Genomic DNA, 23,845 nt, shown 5'->3' with positions numbered 1-23,845 from the left:
TTATACTCACGAAGTTATAGGTACATTTTTTTTGTGTAAAAACACAAGCAGTTATGCATGATTATTCTAACACCCAGCACCCGTTTTGGTCAAAAGCATAACATTTTGGTCAAAAGGCACAAGAACCAGATTGAAAAGCAGTTGCACATATAAGAGTTAAAAAACAAGTTATAATAATAACTATTATTATTAGGCTATTATTATTATTAAAAGTATTATTATTAAAAGTATTATTATTATTAATGTTGTTAGTGTGATTTATTTATATATAAATATAATTATCGGCCTATTTAAAATGATTTTGTTATTAGTGTTATCATAATAAAAAGTATACGTTTCATAAATCAAAAGACTGCTCAGGCATAGTTATTAGGCGCATACAATTGACTTGACAAATTATTATTTACATTTTTTGTGATGGGAGCATTAATGCCGTATTATTATTTGTATATAATAGTATAGTCTACACGCTTTATCCTCGTGGTCAATCTCCTTATTTAATTTCAGAAACGTTTTGCCTGGGCATAGCATTGATAAAATATCGCTGTTGATCACTTGATTGATTACCTTGCTCAAAGGTCACGCGGGTGCGCAGTAATTTCCTTGTGCCGGAGGCTCCCTTCTCACTTTTAGTCTAGCTTCGACAGCTCCTATTAAAATTATGTACTTATTTTAACACCTAAACAACCCCCCCAAACATAACTAAATGCATTGAAATAACCAATCAATTGCCCGATATTAACGTGCGTTCTTATTTTATGCAGAAATTACGCAAGGAAACGCACTTAATTAGGTTAAAATAGGATCCAAACGTTGTGGACTGCCCAACCACTTTTTTCGATTGGAATTAAATTCGAACTATGGGACAAGCAAGCTAATAATTTAGCTATACTTGCAAAGGTTCTTGAACCCAATGAATGTCTAATAATTACAACCCACTGGGCTGCACATATCTCTCCAGCGTTCCCTGGTCCTGCCATTCCGCGCCTCCGGGTCAGCGTGTCATAATAAAGTATGTATTCTGAAAGTGGTCTCGAGAACAGTGAGTTATTGCAATGAATGAAAACTGTTTCCATTTAGGCTAATTGGGGGCGCTGCCTAGAGCTGTAGCTGTGGGTCTGAAAGGCTGCATGCCTGCCTGCGTCTCAAGCCACACTCTCCAGCACAAGGTGTACTTAATAGCTCCATTTATGTCATTACTTTGGGGCTAGGCTGAGGTATAACCACAATAAAGTACCTATATAAACCCTTCTTGACTTGGTGACTTAAATTACTTGGGGATTTCACTAAACTGTAAGTATGTTGGATGAATAACTTGAGACAGTATTTCCTTAATGACACCTTTATGAACATTTAACATATAGTTTGACTGCAAATGTGTTTGACTTAATTGGATAACACACACACACACACACACACACACACACACACACACACACACACACACCACGCACGTTTTCTATTGATACTGTGGTACTGACTCAATTGCCCACAGTTATCAAGGACATATAAGCCTTTACACTTGAATTCAGATTTCAGAGAGGTATATTAGCATAAACGGGGTCCTACCTATAGGCGTATACCTGATTTCACTAATTTGCCATATTGAAAGGTATATTGGACATCGGCCAAAAGGATATCTTATTTTTGTCGTTTACAATTTATATGATGTCATTACTTAAATCAATTTCAACATACTTTGGAATCAATAAATCGAGTTCACAAGCCATTAAAGTGTTCACGTGCTAGATCAACATGACCTCATGCGGATCTAATTAACGAGCAATTACCTTAATTATACTCAGTTTTAATTAATAGACAAATACACCTTACAGTTAATATCTCTCCACTACCACTACACTGCAATAGCCCAATAAGATTGTTGGGGTTTTCATTGTTAGGTTTATTGGATCAGTCTTATGTTGATACGTTTGTGCCCAAATCCGATGAGAGTGAAGCAAAGTAAACCATTTCAATTGTGCAGCAGCCATACCCAAAAGTTATAATAGACTATGCGAGTTCAACATTGATTTTGGTTATCAATTTGCATGCAAGCGATGGAATTTACGCATGCATGCCAGCAGAAAGAGGTATTCGTTCAAAATATTAATAATTGTCACCACTTCACACAAAAAAAGCTTCGGACAGCCTCATATTAGAGCTGTCAGTTCAACTGCCCACATACCAGGGGAGGGGAGGAGGGATTCATTCATTTCATAGTGGTCGCTGTGATGGTCAAAACACAATTAAAACGTATAAAACATTTAATGAAAATGTTTCACATTAGTAATTTAGCCGAGCATTCATGAATGTGATTTCATTTGAGCACAATAGGTAGGCATGCATGTTAAAAGTTTGAGAATAATAATTCATTATAATAAATGTGTCCGGCTCTCCGTAGATCCGGGGTCGTGGCGTCTCCATTTCTGACTCAGTGATCTTTAAAGATCTGACACGAAGGGATCTCTCTCCGATTGCCATCTAACTAGATCAGTCATATCAAGAGATACATCGTTCCAAACTTTTTTGGCGGTGCTGGTAGTTTTGTTATGCGCATGTGCGAAGGTGTCCAAACTGACAATGCTGGAGAGATAGCGAGTCTGGATTGAGAAACACAGAGAAAAGGACAGAGAAAAAAGAAAAAGGAGGAAAAGATCCAAGAAAAAATCTAACAAACCCACGCCGAAAGACTGGCATCATGAGGTCCAAAGGCAGGGCACGGAAACTGGCCACAAGTAGGTGCAATATCCCTTTCTTTGCCTTTTGAAACTGCCATCTTGTAAATGTGTAGTTATATCTCAGTTATCAATGTTGTTTCGCATATACAAATGAGGTACAATATATTGTATCTTGTTACATGAGTGTCAGTAGAAAATATCTCCCACTCACGACTGAGCAGCGGTACAGTTTGGAGAAGTTGGTTCAGCGGTACAGTTTGGAGAAGTTGGTTCAGCGGTTTCGAGTTGATGCTGTCAGTGCCAGTTAGTTTCGCGAATTCTGACAAATTAAATTGGCGTTATAAGTATTAAAAAGTTGTGCAAACGGGAGAGGCACTTCCCAGGGAACGAACTACTATCGTTATTGCGTTGTGCTTTGTATAGTGGGCGCTACAGCGTTGGCCAATTCTCATCCCGTCCTGCGACGCTGTTGTTGCACGCGCTTGGTTTCTGGCCACTTCAATTTGCAGGAGCGACTTTGAAAAGGCAGGTTGGCTCATTCAGATTTAGGAAACGAAAGATCCAGACTTATGCATTTAAATATAATCAGGTACCATTGCTGGCGCAACGACAAAATGCCCAAAACATATATTTTTGCCCTGCCAGAGGTATCATAGAATAAATGCTTATGGGGTGTTCGCTCTACCTATCATTACGTTATAGATTTGGGTTATTGCGCTGTGTTGTATCTTTATTATGGTGCATTTAGTTTGAGCAACAAGTAAATCATCTTTGTTATAGAATTAATGTTACGGTTTGGGTACGAAACGTGTTTACGTCTTTATGTTAGGCAGAAATGTAATGTCAGTTCTTGATCAACCACCGCCTCCCGCACCTTAATAAGTTGAATTTATTTGTATTTTACCACTGCACATTGAGGGACAACGAGGTTTTGAACACCAATATTGAGTAGCCTAATAAACACATTTTCTAATTGTGAATTGGTTAATTATTAGTCTGAGTTCTGGAAGCAATTCAACCCCCTTGGAGCAACACACTGATTTGGGTAAAAAGTGTTTACTCCAATAAACTGTTATTGTGGTCTACAGCAATCTACCAAAATGCACAACAATGTTTATATAAAATGTAGGCCTATCAGCAAAATGGCAAGCGGATGCAGTAGCTATAATCATTATTTACATTCCTTCAAGTAGTTTAGGCTACACAAATATAAACGTTTTCGAGAATATTTCAAATTGTGTATCGGCAATTGAATTGCATTTTCCGAGTCACTAACATCTCCAATTGTGTTTAACCTTTATGAATGTGTATAGCCTGTTGTCTAAGTTTTTACAGTATTTTTCAGAGAGAAAAAAACGTTGTAATTTGAAGTATATGATTTGAATGTTTTTAATGATAGTTTCCTCATGTCTGGACAACAGTGTAGCCATAGGTCAACATCGGTAGGTTGCCGTCCTGGAGCCAGGGTTCGCAGGTGTAATACTTTCAATGAACGTCCGCGAGACCTGACAGTCATCTCATTGTGTGTGTTTGTGTGTGTGCGCGTCCCTTTCTGTCTATATATTTCTGCTACACATGGATCATTTCTCTGGACCTTTCTGGAGTTCCGACAGAGGAGAAAGGACCTTAAAACCCTTTCCTCTTTAGGATGTTAGCCTACTTGATTTAGGCCTACACACTACACTCAGTGGATGACACTCATCCAACCAGCAGTTTAATTTAGAAAATCGAATTGTGAGTGTTTTGTTAGTTCAAACAATTCTGGGCATCGTTTCCCAGTTGCGATGTAACTTAACGATAATCGTACCAGATGCATCGTTATTTACGAGCCAACTTTTTAAAGTGTTTCCCAAACAAGCACGTAGAGAGAACGTTCGCTAAGTGCATGGTTAGACCATGTGTCGATGCTGATAGAATTGGAAGAAAAGCAGAGCTGCTCTCGGATCAGCTTTCTCCATTCAAATCAACATTAACATTCTAATTATTCCATAATACTGACGATGGATCAGCTTCTAATCTAGAGAGATGTTACCACCTATGGCTACAAATAGGCTATTGAGGCGGCTCATTATGCGTACCCAATAATAATGCTCTAAATCACAGATTAAGCACATCGTTGCCCACATATTGTCACACATGAAATACATTTAGGCCAAAATCACAGACAGTAGCCTTGTCGCAAAATATAACTAAAATAGAACAAATATATTGTACATATGGCCTATATAGATAGGCATGTAGCCTATGTATCTTTTAATGCAGTCATCTCTGTTCTCATTTGAAGCATCAACTTCATTCTGAAGTTATCTGCAGTCACCAGGTGTGGCCCAAGCCTTTTGGGGGCCCTATGCGAAATGTTGTTGCCATTTCCTGCAATTCTACACATTATGCCATGGGGTGCAGAGAAAATGTTGCAGTTTTAAAGTAACTTTGGTGCAATTCTACACATTTTGCCATTGGGCAGAGAGAATATTTTACAGTTAAAAATAATAATAATAATAATAATAATAATAATGCAATTCTAGAAATTTTGCCATGGTGTGGATAGAAACATTTGCAGTTTTACAGCTATTTTCCTACACATTTTTTACTTATGCCATGTTAATATGATATTTGAGTGAGAGTGACTTACAAAATCAATAGGGGCCCCCTGGAGGTCAGGGCCCCTGGCCAAGTGCCCTTCATGCCCGGTCCATAATTCAACCATGATTACTACAAGTTTAGATAGCTGGCTAGACTAACTTACCAATCTAAAAATGGTTAACTGACATGGGCTAATTGAGTGACTGTCAGTGACTGACAACAAGAGAAGTACTTCTGATGCACATCCAAATATAACAATTTCACCTTGTGTTTTCTACTATTCTAACTCGCAACAGTAAGTTGACACCCAAAATGAGTTATCTCAAAAATAATATATATTGAATATACAGTACCAGTCAAAAGTTTGGACACACCTACTCATTCAAAGGTTTTTCTTTATTTTTACTATTTTCTACATTGTAGAATAATAGTGAAGACATCAAAACTATGAAATAACACAAATGGAATCATAGTAACCAAAAGAGTGTAAAACAAATCAACATATATTTTAGATTTTTCAAAGGAGCCACCCTTTGCCTTGATGACAGCTTTGCACACTTTTGGCATTCTCTCAACCAGCTTCACCTGGAATGCTTTTCCAACAGTCTTGAAGGAGTTCCCACATCTGCTGAGCACTTGTTGGCTGCTTTTCCTTGGACTCTGCGGTGCAATTTATACCAAACCATCTCAACTGGGTTGAGGTCAGGTGATTGTGGAGGCCAGATCATCTGATACAGCACTCCATCACTCTCCTTCTTGGTCAAATAGCCCTTTCACATCCTGGAGGTGTGTTTTGGGTCATTGTCCTGTTGAAAAACAAATGATAGTCCCACTAAGCGCAAACCAGATGGGATGGCACATTGCTGCAGAATGCTGTGGTAGCCATGCTTGTTCAGTGTGCCTTGAATTCTAAATAAATCACATACAGTGTCACCAGCAAAGCACCCCCACACCATCACACCTCCTCCTCCATGCTTCACGGTGGGAGCCACACATGCGGAGATCATCCGTTCACCTACTCAGCATCTCAGAAAGACACAACGGTTGGAACCAAAAATCTCAAATTTGGACTCATCAGACCAAAGGACATATTTCCATTGCTCGTGTTTCTTGGGCCAAGCAAGTCTCTTCTTCCTATTGGTGTCCTTTACTAGGGGTTTCTTTGCAGAAATTCGACCATTAAGGTCTGATTCACGTAGTCTCCTCTGAACAGTTGATGTTGAGAGGTGTCTGTTACTGAACTCTGTGAAGCATTTATTTAGGCTGCAATCTGAGGTGCAGTTAACTTTAATGAACTTATCCTCTGCAGTGCTTGATGGTTTTTGCGACTGCACTTGAAGAAACTTTCAAAGTTCTTGAAATGTTCCACATTGAATGACCTCCATGTCTTAAAGTAATGATGGACTGTCGTTTGTCTTTGCTTATGTGAGCTGTTCTTGCCATAATATGGACTTGGTCTTTTACCAAATAGGGTTATCTTCTGTATACCACCCTTACCATGTCACGACACAACTGATTGGCTCAAAGGCATTAAGAAGGAAAGAAATTCCACAAATTAACTTTTAACAAGGCACACCTGTTAATTGAAATGCATTCCATGTGACTACCTCATGAAGCTGGTTGAGATAAGGCCAAGAGTGTGCAAAGCTGTCATCAAGGCAAAGGGTGGCTACTTTGAAGAATCTCAAATATAAAATATATTTGAACACTTTTTTGGTTATTACATGATTCCATATGTGTTTTTTCATAGTTTTGATGTCTTCACTATTATTCTACAATGTAAAAAATAGTGAAAATAAAGAAAAAACCTTGAATGAGTAGGTGTGTCCAAACTTCTGACAGGTACTGTATATCTTTTATAATTTTCTGGTCTGGTGCCCTCTATCATCGGGGCCCTAAGCGACTGCTTAAGTATGCCTAGAGCCGACCTTGGCAGTCACAGTCAGACAGATAGCCTAAACATCTTGATTCTATGTTTAGTGGCGATCTTATGTGAATAAAGGGATGCAGAAGGGCAAAAAAAAAAAAAAAAATCGAATAATGCTCTTTGGCTGCTCTACGAGGGGTCTGGATCAGTCATAGATGTGCAAAGGTTTTTTAAGAGCCACGTTACTTACGAATGCTCTGGGTAACACCTTGGCTAGTAAAGATACATTGTAAGAAGGTTCTAACGATGATCTTAACACTACGAAGGCTCTGGGAAAGGAGGCCCTGACTCAAAGATAAAGGTGTTATTCATGTAGAAATATATCCAGTTTACATGTTGTGTGCATGTTGTGTGCTGCCTTTTTGTATTAGAGAACCCCCCCAGGGATTATGCAAGTATTTGTGGATTTTGTTCAGTGCAAGATACTGAATAAATGAGATACATTTTTCACATTCGTTTTATCATTTTTGGTTGGATATTATATTGTCAGTGTGTTTCAAAATGCTCACCAAAATAATATTCAGAAGGGAAATGATTGGACAATTAGATTTGACGTTCAAAATACACTTAAATGAGTCACAGTCACTTGACAACACCAATGCGAGTCAAAGAGCTTAATAACCATAGGCCTACTTTTAATATGAAAAGTTTGTCAGGAAGAACTTTAAGAGCTACAGTATACAGACAGGGACACTCATTTTTTATGTCTTGTGCTTCATGAATTTGTCTCGTGAACTTCGGTGTCATTGCGGTGCCTTTGGCACCGAGGATCGGTCAAGACGGTATGAAATAAACCCAGCAGACGGTCCCCTCTCATCAGGATCTCTTACAGACTGTTGTTTATGGCAACATGGCCCAGTATTGGCATATTTACAGAATATGCTTCAAAAGCAAACGATATGCATATTTTTCTGGGATCACTGACCAGGCAAAGGGCACGCACGCATGCACACACACGCACACACGCACACACACACGCACACACACACACACACACACATCAACAATGGTTTTGTAGTGCATTTAGTACTGGTGTTGGCGCCTGCTGCAATCGGCCTAAATATTAACAGTCCTTTGAAGGAATGTGCCAGGCTACAGCACCAGCCGGTCCGCACTTCCATAGTTCTAAATCATTTCTTACAATCTGAGAATGGGGGGATAATTTGAGCGATATTTAAATATGATTATTTACTCAAGATGTAAGAGGAGGATTTCTAGGCTACCTATTAAATCAGAGGAAGAGAATGTGAATGTTCTAATAGCTCGTTCTGGCCTGTAGCCAGCTCTGCATAATGTCAACAGTGAATATTTAAATTCCCAGACTCCCCATAAGAGGTCTGCGGGTAAATGTGTTCAGTGTGCGGCCTGTCCGGATAAGTTCTGTTCAGAGACATGTAGGTCTCGTCGCTCAACAGGGAATGTTTGTGCTCAATCTCGATTGATGTGCGCATGGCAGGCAGATGATAAAACATAGTGGAGTGAGTTAATGGAGGGGGAGTTGGTACACAGTAAAAAAGGGGTGTAAAAATTACAGTGTTGACTTATTTTAACCCAGGATGAGTATTTTCAACATTATGAGGAGTCAATGAGCTCTAGTGTCGGAATTAAATTGGAGTGTAAAATTATGCAGGCATTGCAGTGTAAATTCAACTCAATTCAGTGATGAAATAACACTGGAGAGTGTAACTAAACCAGTGTTAAAATTCACACATAAATGTGTAATAATATTTAAGTCAAAGACCATTTTGTGTCAAATTAACTCTGAAAATGGGACACTACCTGTAGAGTAACTTTAACACTATGTAGACTGGTAGCAAATGTTATCTGAAACAGTGTTGAATGTGTAGGTGGAGAGGTGGTAATAGAAGTGTATTTGTTCAAACTCACCCCTCATGCCGTCCCCCCCAGAAAATAATCTCAGCTAGGACTATAGGCTTAAGGTAACTCCATGTTTCCAAAATTACTTCTCAACTAAATGCTCAGGGGGTAGTGTGAGATGTCTGACCCATGGTGCACCACTTGTAATGTCCTCAAAAAGAAGATATAAGACTCATATGAATGCTGAATTGGATTGTAATTTTCCAATGCACACCCATGTATTTACAAAAAAAAAAAAAGGTTTGGTTTATTCACACATATATGAACGACATAGGTTTGAAACAATGAGAGGATATTAGGCATGCTCATGCCGCACTTCTAAATTATATGTACCCATCGAAATAGTGTTAAACTAACATTTTTCCAAGTGTTCACAGACTAACACCCCTAGAGTGTTTTGTAAAGCCTTATTCGCATATTTCCCAGCATGCCTTTCACGTGAACATGAGCAATACCCACCCATGACTGTATTTGTTAGTGACAGAGACATGGTTATTGCATTCAATAGATATATGTCCTGAAGTGTCTATCAAATGAGTGCCTAAATTGATGTGTTTGAGTTTAAAAGTTAACCCATGGTGACCATATATGATGTATTTGAAAAGGCCTTTGGTTATGGTCTAGATACCCTCAACATTGTGACTTTATAAACTTGGCTCATGGTCCACATCAGACCTGCAAGTCACAATAAAACAGTTTGTGAAGTGATTAGTAATTCCTATCAGAATGAAGCCAGAAGAAGAACATCCCAAAATTGGAACCTTTTAAAACCCACCACAACCTGCATTTAGAAAGATTGGTAGGGTGAATGATTTGCTTGACAAAACTACCTAAACCATCTAAAGTGGAACAACCATCTCAGTAACGGGTAAAATAAGTCCAACCCCTTACATATTGGATTTGTTCAGAAAAATGTAAGTTATTTATTGGTGTATAGTACAAGATCAATGAATCAATCAATGTGCATGCAGAAACATAGATATTAAAACAAACTATTCTAAAACTCAACCTGCAACAAAGCATTCTGGGAAGAATAATAATGAGGCCCCTCCCAAATCTTTTTCACTCTGAGAGAATTAACGGAAATTAACTCAACACAGTCCAGTAACAACAACACCATGCAGTGTTGATTCAACTGTGATTCAAATAATTCATGTGGTATCCATTTCAATCCCACTGGTGTTAACCCCACTAGAGTCAACACTCAGATATAACACTCACAACACTTTTAACCTTGTCACCGAGATTTTAACACTTGCAAATTTGCTGTGTGTGTCAGTTTATGTGAATAGTCCATAAATCAATGTCTCGCCATGCACTGCATTTGAAATTGTATTAAATGTATTTGACATTTCTAAATAAAAACGTTGAAAAACATTTGTTTTATTTTGATTATTAGGTTATTTTTTGTTCCCTAATTTCTTTAGTGGGTTAGTATTCCCTCAGAGGCAGGAGTGAAGCCTAGCTAAAGCTGATTGGAATAAGCTATAATAGTTTTAAGATTGCAGGTCGACTCTGTGTGTTGAGGACATGCTATTGAGAACTGGGTAAAATTGAGTCACTATACCTTACTCATCAATGTAAAGTGTGTGTGTGTGTGTGTGTGTGTGTGTGTGTGTGTGTGTGTGTGTGTGTGTGTTATACAGTGGATTCGGAAAGTATTCAGACTGCTTGACACATTCCACATTTTGTTACGTTACAGCCTTATTTTAAAATGGATGAAATAGTTTTTTTCCCCTCATCAATCTACGCACAATAACCCATCTTGACAAAGCAAAAACAGGTTTTTGGAAATTTTTGCAAATGTAGATATTTGTTTTTTTAAATATCACATTTACATAAGTATTCAGACCCTTTACTCAGTACTTTGTTGAAGCACCTTTAGCAGCGATTACAGCCTTGAGTCTTCTTGGGTATGACACTACAAGCTTGGCACACCTGTATTTGGGGAGTTTCTCCTATTCTTCTCTGCAGATCCTCTCAAGCTGTCGGGTTGGATGGGGAACATCGATGCAAGCTATTTTCAGGTGTCTCCAGAGATGTTCAATCAGGTTCAAATCCAGACACTGACTGGGCTACTCAAGGACATTCAGAGACTTGTCCCAAAGCCTCTCCAGCATTGTCTTGGCTGTGTGCTTAGGGTCGTTGTTCTGTTGGAAGGTGAACCTTTGCCCCAGCCTGAGGTCCTGAGTGCTCTGGAGCAGGTTTTCATCAAGGATCTCTCTGTACTTTGCTCCGTTCATCTTTCCCTCGACTCAATTTCGAGTCTCATAGCAAAGGTTCTGAATACGTATGTAAATAAGGTATTTCTGTTTTTAATTTTTAATACATTTGCAAACATTTCTACAAACCTGTTTTCACTTTTTCATTATGGGGTATCTTGTGTAGATTAATGAGGAAACATTTGATTTAATAAATTTTAAAATAAGGCTTTAACATAACAAAAAGTGGAAAAGTCAAGGTGTCTGAATACTTTCCAATGCACTGTGTGTGTGTGTGTGTGTGTGTGTGTGTGTGTGTGTGTGTGTGTGTGTATATAGATAGATAGATGTGTGTGTGCGTGCATGTAGGCTGGCCTAAAAGCCAATTTATGTTTGATCCGAAATGTGGACAGAGGAACTGTATGCACGGTGTGACGCAATTCATCTGGAGGCATGCAGGTAAAATTAAACTCTGAACCGCATCGCTGTGTGCCTCTCAAATGTAACAATGTGGAGGGCTCAGTATAGCTCCACATTGACATGATTGGTTTATGGTAGGTTAGGGCGCGAGGTCCTGTGTAAACACAAACTAACTTCCTTGACAACAGCTCATCACAACGTGTCACCGTAAATGCTGTACGGCCAATGCAGATTACAGATTGACCATGTGAACCCTTTAAAAGAGTGTAATAGGCATTGCATGGTCAAATTGACCGTACAGCATTTCCTGCGATGCAGCCTCCGCAGACATCAGGGCTTTCATACTTCTTGTGCTTACGGAGCAAAGCTATTGTGAAGGAAGTTGTCAAGGAAGTGAGTTTGTGTAACGCCCCCACCTACCGTCAACTCGCGCCAATAAATTAGCTTTAATTCTGCGCTCGTACGTGCATGTGTGTGTTGGTGTGAAAGCGTGCGGCGCATTCTGCCTGTCAGCGCTTCCTCCTTGCATTGTGCAATGGGCCATGCATCTCGCGTTTGTCTGGCGGACCTCATTAAAAGGGTTAATGTATCGTGCCATTTAAAAGGTGAGAGGAAGTGGGTGCGAGCTGAGAGACCCTGTTAAATAGTCATTGTCCCGTCGCAGCACTCTGCATGCACTCCCGTTCCGTTTAGATCCAAAGTTCGGTAAACAAATGTTCCGTATCTCCCTGCTCAATGATCCGTCTCAACTCGTCATATTTCATGCGCACTGTGGACGAGAATATGTTAATATTATCTCACGCTTCAGCTCCTGAAAGTATAGGCCTAAAGTCTAAAATGGGATACATTACGTTGTTCATTCATAGGCCTAAATATTTCTTCCAAATGTACAGGTATGATTTTAATATAGACCTTTCTTATTCTCATCCCAATTAGTAGGCTGTCTTTTTTTGGGAAAAAAGTGGGGGCTGCATGGTTTGGTAGTATAAGGAAAACCTTAAACTTTTTTTGGGAAACACATCAGGGAACAAACCAGTCATATCCCACCAAAATGTTGGCTACTTTGAGATGTTGAAATGGTCAAGAAACCCATCTGTCAGATAAGAGTGGTAGGCTACTGTATTTGCCTGTCTCGGTAGTCAGTCATCTCAGTGTATGGTCGTTGTAACATTAACATGTTGTGCTTGTGTAGTATGTGCACAAAAAAACATGCATCACTCTGTGTGTGTGTGCGCGTGTGTGTGCGCGTGTGCGCATGCCTATGTTTAAATGTGGTAACATGTAGGCCTATTGGGTCCTGGGAGTGCAGGGGGACAGTGAGACAGCCCCCCTCATCCACCAACGCCCCCATCTGCATGAGTCGCCCGTCCACTCTCCTCACCCACTGTGTCAGAGACCCCCCCCACCCCACCAGGTCTCTGATGTTAATGACACTGTGACCATACCTCTATGCTGTAAACAGTTAGGCCTAGTCACTACGTTAGTGGTTTGTTTATGTGTTGTTGTCAGGGCGATGAAGGATGGCCCTGTCAGTGGGCTTCAGGAGCCCCACGTCCCCTGGGTTGGTCCCTGGGGGCCCGGCTCAGTGGGTAGCCCTAGGGACCCGTGTCACAACATCCCCTCCTCTCACTCTATCTACACTGCAGGGTCTGGCATCTCCAATCACTGTTTAAAGAAAGACAAATAAACCTATACGTTTGTGAGTGTGTGTTTGTGCGGCTTGTTATATAGTGAAGTGGAAGCTAAAAAAGTGAGTGTATTTGTAGCATCAAGTGATGTGCTCTGTGTGTGTGTGTGTGTGTGTGTGTGTACGCGGCACTGTGCTGTGATGGGTGAGGCGGGAGGGAGGAGGGTAGGTCTATGTCACGGCGACCCAGAGTGTGGGAACACCAAGGGAGGAGGCTGGGGGGATGGAGGAGGGGGACCCATGTCAAGCCTGGGAACCAGTGTGTTTACTGCAGGGAAACCGTACCAACACAGAACAATGAGCTAACCTTACCCCCTTCTAAATAAAAAGTAATTTCTGCTTTCTTCCCAAAGGTCAGTGAGTTAGAGATAGGGAGGTTAACACAAAAGGCTACAGTCTGCCCGGCGACTACAGTCTGGGCCACTCGGGTGCCAAGGCTGAGGTCATTATCAACAGCAGGCCCAAGCTAAGCATATTTTTATAGATGCGTGTGTGCGTGCGTGTGTGTGTGTTAGAGCGAAAGAGAGGAAGATACAGAGAGAGTGAAAGAGAGGGAGATAAAGAAACATAAAAAAACATTTCCTCTTATGTATGAATAAGATTCCATTCCTGTTTGTTCGAACCGTTCCCCAAACATCTGATTGATTTGTGTGTCTGAGTGCAGTAGTTATTGCGTGGACACATTGCTGATGGTGCAGTCTCTTTCCCCTCAATTAATGAGGCAATATGATTGGTTGGTACGTGTGGAGAAACGACGTCCCTTAGCTAATTAAAGGACTTCAATCATGTAACTGCTCCAATTCATTACCTGGAGAAGGTATCAGCTCGCCTGGATCCCAGATCTGTTTGTGCCGCCTTGCCAACTCCTTGTCATTACAGATGGGACCCAGGCTAGGTATCAGCTAGCGCCACCACCATGCTAGCACAATCCCTCACAGTCACAGTCACACCAAACTCTCACACTACTACAGGCACTCTGGTCTGGGGAGGGTTGTAGCATTGGGCGGATGTGGAGCAAGTGGGTTAAATAAAGGGTCTTCCATCTATTTTATGGCAATCAAAGACAACCTGGTGCTTTCTACGAGTGTTATTTACACCTGCACTCTTTTGTAAAGGTGTACTGCATTGTTGAGGGAGCTAGCATGTAAGAATTTCGCTGCACCTTTTATACCTGCTGTAAACGGCACGTGTGACGAATACATATGCCATAAGTATATAGAATATTTGGAAAGTATTCAGACCCATTCACCTTTTCCACATTTTGTTATGCTACAGCCTTATTCTAAAATTGATTAAATAGTTGTTTTTCCTCATCAATCTACACACAATTCCCCATAGTGACAAAGCAAAAACAGGTTTTTAGAAATGTTTGCCAATGTATTAAAAATATCACATTTACATAAGTATTCAGACCCTTTATTCAGTACTTTGTTAAAGCACCTTTGACAGCGATTACAGACTCGAGTATGACTCCACAAGCTTGGCACACCTGTATTTGTGGCGTTTCTCCTATTCTCTGCAGATCCTCTCAAGCACTTTCAGGTTGGATGGGAGCGTCACTGCACCGTTCATATTTCGCACGATCCTGACTAGTCACCCAGTCCCTGCCACTGAAAAACATCCCCACAGCATGATGCTGCCACCACCATGGGGATGGTATTGGCCAGGTGATGACCTGGTTTCCTCCAGACGTGACGCTTGGCATTCAGGCCAAAGAGTTTCATCTTGGTTTCATCAAACCAGAGAATCTTGTTTCTCATGGTCTGAGGGTCTTTAGGTAAACTCCAAGTGGGCTTTCATGTGCCCTTTACTGAGGAACAACTTCCATCTGGCCACTCTACCATAAAGGGCTGATTGGTGGTGCTGCAGAGATGGTTGTCCTTCTGGTAGGTTCTCCCATCTCCACAGAGGAACTCTGGAGCACTGTCAGAGTCACCATCAGGTTCTTGGTTACCTCCCTGACCAAGGCCCTTCTCTAGGAAGAGACTTGGTGGTTTCAAACTTCTTCCATTTAAGAGTGATGGAGGCCACTGTGTTCTTGGGGACTTTACATTTACATTTTAGTCATTTAGCAGACACTCTTATCCAGAGTGACTTACAGTAGTGAATGCATACATTTCATACATTTAATTTCATGCATTTTTTTGTACTGGCCCCCCATGGGAATCAAACCCCCAACCCTGGCATTGCAAACACCATGCTCTACCAACTGAGCCAAAGGGAAGACCTTCAATGCTGCAGATCTGTGCCTCGACACAATCCTGTCTCGGAGCTCTACAGACAATTCCTTCGTTCTCATGGTTTGAATTTTGCTCTGACATGCACTGTCAACTGTAGGACCTTATTTAGACAGGTTTGTGCCTTTCCAAATCATGTTCAATCAATTGAATTTACCACAGGTGGACTCCAATCAAGTTGTAGAATAATTTCAAGGATGATCAATGGAAACAGGATGCACCTGAGCTCAATTTAGTCTCATAGCAAAGGGTTTGAATGCTTACATAAATAAGGTACATCTGGGATTTTTCTGTTTTTTCTTCAAAAATGTCTAAAAAAACTGTTTTTGCTTTTTCATTATAGGGTATTGTGTGTAGATTGTTGAGGAAAAAAGTTGATTTAATCTACTTTAGAGTAAGGCTGTAACGTAACAACAAAATGTGGAAAAAGTGAAGGGGTCTGAATATCCGAATGCACTATATGTGAGCTTGTTCATGTGTGGACAACAAGTGAGTGAACTCTCTCACTCCCTCTACAGTACAGTAGGCTACATCCCTCATAGATATAGGGTTTGGCTGGTGTGCTAAGGTGTGTACAGCCAGACAGTGTGTATGATGTAGGTGTGCATGCGTACAACAGTGTGTGTGCTTGCATATGTCTCCGTTTGTCTGCATTTTTGCATGTTGTTCTTAATAATGTCTCTGTTGTGAAATATTGGGAGTGCTGCCAGGCAGAGCGGGTCCTTTCTTTGTCATACCGGACTGGATCGCAGCCACAAACAGGAATTATCCAACAATCTCTTTGTGAGAACGGCGATAACAGTGTTCCAGCGCAGTGGGATCTCCCGACAGGCGGGGACGGATTTGAGGGCGGGTATTGGGGAGCGCTCCAGGGCTGCAGCTGGAGGCACTCGATTATGATTAACTCAGGGGAAGAAAAAAAGAGGGAGAAAAAGAGATAGCTGAGAAGGAATGGTGAGAGGGAGGATGGGGGGGGCTGTAGTGTACACCTTTCTTCTCAGCCACACCAAAGCCCCCACTATCCAGCCTGGAACCTCATTAACCGGTGACCTCTGACCCCTCAGGGCAGGAGAGATGAGGGGAGGGAGACGTGATCAAAGCCCCGGGTCGTTTCTGATGGAAGCTTTACCTGATTGTTGCCGATAGCCTCTGTCTTGTCAGTGTTGGAATGGCGATATGTTGATGAATGCTCCAGATGTTTTGTGACGTGAAGAACTTCCACATGGTAGTCTGGCACCCCTAGACGCCCTCAGGTGTGAGGGACGGGAACATGTAGTCCCCCTGTCCTCTGAGATGTGTCTGCATCATTTCCTCCTCCTGTGTGTGTGTGTGTGTGTGTGTGTGTTTGTGTGTGTGTGTGTGTGTGTGTGTGTTGACGGTCGGCCAGGGTCGCAGTGGGGGGAAAGAATGTGCTTGTTGAAAGGAATGCGGGGCTGGCTGATTAGTGCTGTGTCTGTACCTGGCGGTGTACTGGACATCCCGCGGCAATGCAGCAATGTGATTGGGATGATGAGACTGAGGAAAAACTTTGGAGAACAATAGAGACAGTGGAGATTCTTTTCCGAGGCGCATTCCAGCCAATCGCGTTGCCGTTGGCCCCCGCTCGGTGCTTTGATGAGCCTCTCTCTGGGCTTCCTGGGATTGTCGCCCATCCACAAACACAAAAACAAAGCCAGCGGTAGAGCGAACCTACCCGTCCTCCTTAGGATGTCCTGTTTTGATTAACGTTAGCATCCCTCCCGGCCCTGTGGCAATATTATTCTAACACTGCTTGGAAAGCTGCAGCTAACTGACACAGACACTGTTTTCCACTCAGTGAACCCAAAGGTCAGATCGTTGACAATGAGCTGGGAAGAAAAGGTGTGCTCTTTTAAGAGGTCTGTATTTAAAGGGGATGTCATGTGATGTGATTGGAACGAGGCCTTGGTGTGTTGTGAGTGGAGAAGCTCGGGCTTAGGCTACAGATCAACTTGCTCTCACAGTCTCACGTCCGAATTAGACGTTCAGCCATGTTTTTCAAACTTCACATTTCGAAGTTCTTGCAAACATCAAATTGCGAAGGTTTTTAACCTTAAAGTTTGGGTATCAACTCCGAATTTCGAAATCTTAAGGTTGAGCATTAACTTTGAATGTTTAAGATAAGGGTTAAAGTTTGGGATAGGCTTAAAACAAAAATAACTTTCTGTCCGCTGTATTTGAACTTGCAACCTTTGGAATTAGAGGTAAATGCTTACACCTATCAACCATTCCTGTCCACAACACTTTAGCAGAACGGATATCTACTTGAAAGTAACTGCGCTCACTGTTGCCCCTAATGGCAAATTTCTACATCATCTCCCGACGTCCTCAGACATGGATGGACGTTGAATACTGTCTTGTATCATGGGTGACCTGGCTGTACAGATTGGGGAACAGTTGTAGCTTTGGGTCGAGTAGAGAGGGATTGTGGACTACAGTTCTGGAACAAACACACAGGCCCAACTCCCTTTCTCTTTCTCCTCTTCCTCCCTGTTTAAACTCTGATTCTAACCGACACAAGCCAGTCAACACTTTCTCTCTCTCTCTCTCCCTCTCCCCCTCCCTCCCTCTCCCCACCTCTATCCCCCCATCTCTCTCAGAATCAGAGAGCAGTGAAGTGGTGAGGTAGTGTGTTTCTTCTTTGCTTGGGGGCTCAGTTTGACAGGAGGGCACCACTTGTTCACCCCAGTGTCCACAGAACCAGGAGACAGTGGGCCCGTAGGGGCCTCTGGAGGCCCCAGGCCTGGATGTCTCTGTCAGGGCCCAGGCTGGACCAGGACCCCCTGTGTTCTCCGGGTCACTGGAGAAGCTAATCGATTTTATCTCTGGCTCACATACCCAACCCAAACCCTTCCACCAGGGACATTCACATGTTTCTCTCTGCTCAGAAGACTATTATTCTTCAAAAGCCTGCACTTGTTCTCAGCCTCTTTCCCCCTCTCTCTCTCTCTCTCTCTCGCTCTCCCTCTCTCTCTCTCTCTCCCTGTTTCATTCTGTGTCTCTTTCTCCTCCTCTGTCTCTCTGTCTCCCCTACACAAGGGCCAGTTTAAATTTAACCCCCGTCCCGCTTCAGTCTGGGCCCTGGCCCCTAAGGGACGCTGGCAGAGCATAGGAGACCTTGTTTTCTTGCCCGTTCCCGTGGATGAAGCATCTGAATGGGGGAGCGGAGGCTTTGGAAATGGCCTGGAAACTTCCCATTCATCAGTGTAAAGAGATACTGCGCTGACAGTTAACAAACCGCCAGCCAAGCACAACACGGGGCCGCCGCGTGGGTCCTGAGCGCTCAACTCAACCCAGCCCACAGACTGGAGGCTGGCCTAGCTGCTCATCCTACCACTGTCCCAAGGCAACACACATATGCAGGCATGCACACTCACACACAGGCAAGCTCACACACTTTTTATTTTTACCATCTCTCTTTCTGTACATTCTTCCTTGTTTTTTTTTCTACAATATCTCACAAGCTCGCTCCTCCCCTTTCCACTCTCAATTTCCAGCTCTACTTGTTCTCCCTCCCTCCGTTTCCTCCCTCTCTCCCTGACTGAGGGTCGCAGCGGGGAGGATCGCCGTAGGCCTGGGTTGGGTGGGGGTGGGAGGGAGGGAGGCAGTAATAAGGGGGTTGTTGGGGTGATGGCTTGGCATGGCTCATCACACACCTACGGTTTGGCAGGGTAAGTCGGGGTAGGGCCGAGCATGGCAGGGCTGGGCAGGGCATGCTTTAGTAGTACAGGTTTAAGCATAGCAGGAATGGGCAGTGCAGGGCTGGGCAGGGCGGAGGGCTGCAGGTGGGGTGTCTGCCCACGGACTCTCTGCCCGCCCATCAATTGCCGACAGCTGACAGTTTAATCTGTGCGACCGGGCATGTCATTACTGAGCATGTGGGCAGCCAATCGCATCAGCGATCAATGACAAAGGCTGCTACGGGTACCAGGAAGAGAGAGAGGGAGAGAGGGAGGAGAGAGCAGGAGAGAAGAGGTAGTTATGGAACTGAAGGTCAGTTCTGGGTAGGCTGTCAGGCGCTGAGAGATGGAGGTATTCCTCTGACGCTGTGCTCTGAGAAATATGCCCCCCCCCCCCAGACACACACACACTGTTGTGCACAATGAAATACTGCCCACCCTCACACACACATACACACCACACAGACACATTCACACTCTAGTTTGATTGAGAACCCTATTGGAGAATTTAATGCTGGCATTGTTTTTTAAATTCCATGCCGGCTCGCTTTGGTGGGCAGTGGGGGAAAATGCAGCCGTGAAAATAATCACCACTTATGAATAAAAAGTCTGTTTATGATAACGCCACAGCTCCCAGGACGCCGTTCCCCCTAGTGCCCTACAGGTTACCACGGGAACGGACGAGGTGAGGTCCAGCCATGTTGACACAGCCCCCAGAAATAAAACACAGACTCGCTAACAGAAGGAATTCCCCAAGCTTTACGACTGTTTCATAACCCAATTAATGTCATTTTCACCTCTTCCCCCACTCGTTGTGTTTTCCTAAAGTTTTTGGAACGTTGACGAGCAATTTGATGGCCGTGCGACAGTTTTGGCTCTAGCCGGAGATAAAACAACAGTGCTTTTCCCTGGGGGCGATATCCCAGCAGAACACATTCATTTATCCTGCTGCTATCTCTCAGCACATCCACTAGGTCCCGTCTCTGTTTGTCTCCCTCCGCTATATCCCCAGCTGCCCCAACATGGACGCCACTGACTGATGATGACTCATGACGACATGTCCGACCCCTGGCCCCTATGATGTGGACGTCGATTAAGGCAGCCCCCACAAACCTCTGATTCAGAGGGGTTGGGTTAAATGCGGCAGACACATTTGGGTTGAATGCATTCAGTTGTACAACTGACTAGATATCCCCCCTTTCCCTTACCTCCCATCCCCCTATACAGTCTTTATGGATCTGTCTCTCTGGCAGCCTTGGTGCCAAGTTGGCCTTATGTCTGTCTGTCCCTCAGGACCGGTCCTCCATCTTCTCTCCATCTCTCTAAAGCTTCACCGCCCAGTTTGTCCCAGACACCTCTTGTTTTTAAGGGAACCATATAAAAGCTCCTCTCTCCTCCCATCACCTGACCTTTAACCTAGTTCAGCTATATGCATTTTACGATTTTTGTTTTGTCAGCAATTAAAGTTGATGTGCTGTAATGCTAGTAGTCAAACCAAAAGCTTTAGCCTGGCTGTGTGCCAGTATCATATTGCCCAGTTAACCTCCACCCTCTCACAGAACTAACACACAAGTACTGCCCACCTCATCCATGTTTGGGAGAATGACATGCTAACATCGACATTTTGTATTTCTGACTGCCAGGTATGTTGACTGATGAGTTTACAGACTGAATTTTCCCCCACTTCCACCTTGCATACAACACTTGTAATTGCTCAGTGCACAGAGGCACACCGGTGAGTGAAAGGCAGGAGTAACAACGGCCCGATTAGATTTTCTGCACGTCTTCCTTTTTTATTTGATGTTTCTGTGCTAATCCAATCTTGTACCGGGGGTATTCCGCCCGGATCCAGGTGTTCGCATTCGATCGTCCCGCCAATAAAATCTAATTCCTTGGTTGTGATTTGATCAGTCTCGGGAAGGCATGTAAACCTTCCAGACAAAGACTTAAATGTTTAAAGAGGCGAGGGGTGCGTCTGCGGGGGCGAGTGGTGGGGGTTGGGGGGATTCTATTACAGGTGTCCCCTGTTCCGTTGAGGGCCTTCTGGCTCTAATGAAATGCTCTGCTGCTGCTAATGTAATTGTCATTACATTTGGGCATGCAGCCCTGCGGACGGTGGCCCTGTGGGGACACATAGGACTGATACAGTGGGGAGAAGTAGCCAGCGGATAGCGTGGGTGGAAGGCTACATGCGGATCAGGCTCAGTGGGAGCAGACCTGTAAGGCCATGAGGCTCCTAGGGTTCAGGGCCCCGGGGGGCCCCTGCTCTGATAGCTATCACATGTTCAGACTGCCCCCACCCCCCCACACCCACTGTGATCAAGACCAGCTATATGATTTATGTCGGTTGTCTTCCGATCCTTCAGGATGTGTCAGTCTGCCATGTATTGATTCTGTGGAACCGGACACAAACTACACGTCACTTTCACTGTGTCTCCTCTCCCTACATGTGTAGGAGTGGGTTGGCTAGGCTAGGGGGTCATCAGAAACGCAATTTAAATGTCTATATAAAACGAGCAGTCTTGACTGCTTAATTGTGGTTGTGTGTCCAGAGACAGGATGTCTGTCTGTCAGTCCGTCTGTGGGGTTCTCACCTCACTGCTGGCGCCACTGGCTGTGGCAGGAGGTCACGACCTTATGACCACACGGTCATCACGGTCACAGATCTGTCTCTCTTGGACTGAAATGGGACCTTTGTTCTAGAACGATAGATGCGATTGGTGACATTATAAACAACATAGCACTAATGACTAAAGTTCATGCTAAACTCCTGTGAAACCATCTTGTCACGGCTGGATTTATGTAGCTGTTTATCAAATGCCCAATGGTTACTGGTTTGTACTCGCTACTCCCCCATCACCAAAAGGGGACCATCTCTCCCAGAAGTTTGGTTGGTGAGTAAAACCCGTGAATTCAGATAATTCTGAAGAGGGCCGCAAAGCCGAAACATCTGTGTACACTGTCCCTGATGCAGTGAAAATAATACAATCAATTAAGTAAGCTTTATGCGAAATCTTTTTGAGTGCAGACCCAATCACCACCAGGGCTGCATTCCAAATTGGACCCTATTCCCTATATAGTGAGCTACATTTGACCAGAGCCCTATGGAGCCTGGTCAAAAGTATATATTGGGAATAGGGAATAGGTTGCCATTTTGGACACTGCCTAGGCTGGGTATCTCTTAGAAGGTTAAGCCTGTGAAATTTAGGTTAAAGCATTTAGTGTGTGCCATTCTATTTCACTTCATGTGTAATTAGGCCACGCAGCTCTGTCTAGACTCTGATCCCTGACCTTTAGGTCTGCAGTGGGTGACAGTCCTAGGTAGCCAGGTGGGCCTGTGTTCCCTACACACACACACACACACACACACACACACACACACACACACACACACACACACACACACACACACACACACACCCTCCTAGTTACACCACTGTTACTAAGTCTGTAGCCCTCTGCATGCCAAACTCTCTCATTCAGCCTTTCTTTCTCTTAATGTTTGTCTCTGACTTTCTTTGTTCTTCTCTCCTTTTGCCCCTCTCTTTTCCTTGTTACAGTCTCTCTTTTCCTTGTTACAGTCTCTCTTTTCCTGTTACAGTCTCTCAGTTTAGTGTGTTGTAATTCTGTTATTTCTGTCCCAAGACTTCATTAGTCATGTCCCTGTCAGCCACCAGCTGCACACACACACACACACACATACACACACACACACACACACACACACACACACACACACACACACACACACACACACACACACACACACACACACACACACACACACACACACACACACACACACACACACACATTCCCTTGCACATCCACAGGTATGGAAGTCATCAGCCAGGGGTCAGAGGTGAGCCTCATTACCCAGCTCCAGTGAAAACTTGTGGTGTGTTTTATATGGCTGGGTATCAGAGAGCCCCCCCCCAAATTCCCCTTTCCCCTCACCAGACCTGTAAACTAGATCAAGATGGGGGAGAGGAGGGGGGAAGAAAACTGGAGAGAGGGGGGAGGGGAGTTGAATGGGACTCAGAGGGCCTGGTCGAATCGCAGTGCCCTCACTGAGCGGGCCAATCGGCCACAGAGGCCTGTTGGCCAGCGATTATGAATGGTGTTTCCTGACGTAAGCCACAACATCTCTAAACCAAGTCATTAGAGTGGCCCAACAGAAGCCCATTCATTGCCCGGTGTGTCCGTCGTGTACACAGACAGAGAGGGGCTCTTCTGGGGCTGTGATACGCTGACGTGACGGAAAGCAAAGCGTCTGTGTTCAAAGGCTGCCTGGGAGGTCAGGACATGTAGGAGTGGGATGGGGGCGGCTGGAAGTAGTCAAGGGGACGTTTGTGCTCGGGACTGACGTGGGACATAAACAAACTGATCTGTCGTGACGGCGGCCATTGTCTGGTTGTCTCTGAGAGTGTGTCCCTCTCCGTTAGTCTGTCATGTCTGTCTGTCTGTCTGTCTGTCTGTCTGTCTGTCTGTCTGTCTGTCTGTCTGTCTGTCTGTCTGTCTGTCTGTCTGTCTGTC

At 43.6% G+C, this 23,845-nt stretch overlaps 1 protein-coding gene across 16 annotated transcripts in view; it reads left to right on the top strand.

Moving 5' to 3' along the window:
- Positions 1–2,279: 2,279 nt before the first annotated feature.
- Positions 2,280–23,845, top strand: part of LOC106580920 (histone-lysine N-methyltransferase MECOM) — a 186,286-nt gene continuing 164,720 nt past the window's right edge. For 8 of the 16 annotated variants that reach the window (XM_045703670.1, XM_045703668.1, XM_045703667.1 and 5 more), the window contains exon 1: positions 2,280–2,735. In XM_045703670.1, coding sequence (XP_045559626.1) covers positions 2,699–2,735 — 37 coding nt within the window. In that variant the 5' untranslated portion in view covers positions 2,280–2,698. The remainder of the gene's footprint in view (positions 2,736–23,845) is intronic. The other 8 variants (XM_045703669.1, XM_045703659.1, XM_045703666.1 and 5 more) reach the window with 2 other exon arrangements.

This window comes from Salmo salar, chromosome ssa20 (assembly GCF_905237065.1).
Source record: "Salmo salar chromosome ssa20, Ssal_v3.1, whole genome shotgun sequence".
Lineage (NCBI taxonomy): Eukaryota > Metazoa > Chordata > Actinopteri > Salmoniformes > Salmonidae > Salmo > Salmo salar.
Note: the sequence above shows the minus strand (reverse complement) of the source record. Positions and strands in the feature narration are given on the sequence as shown.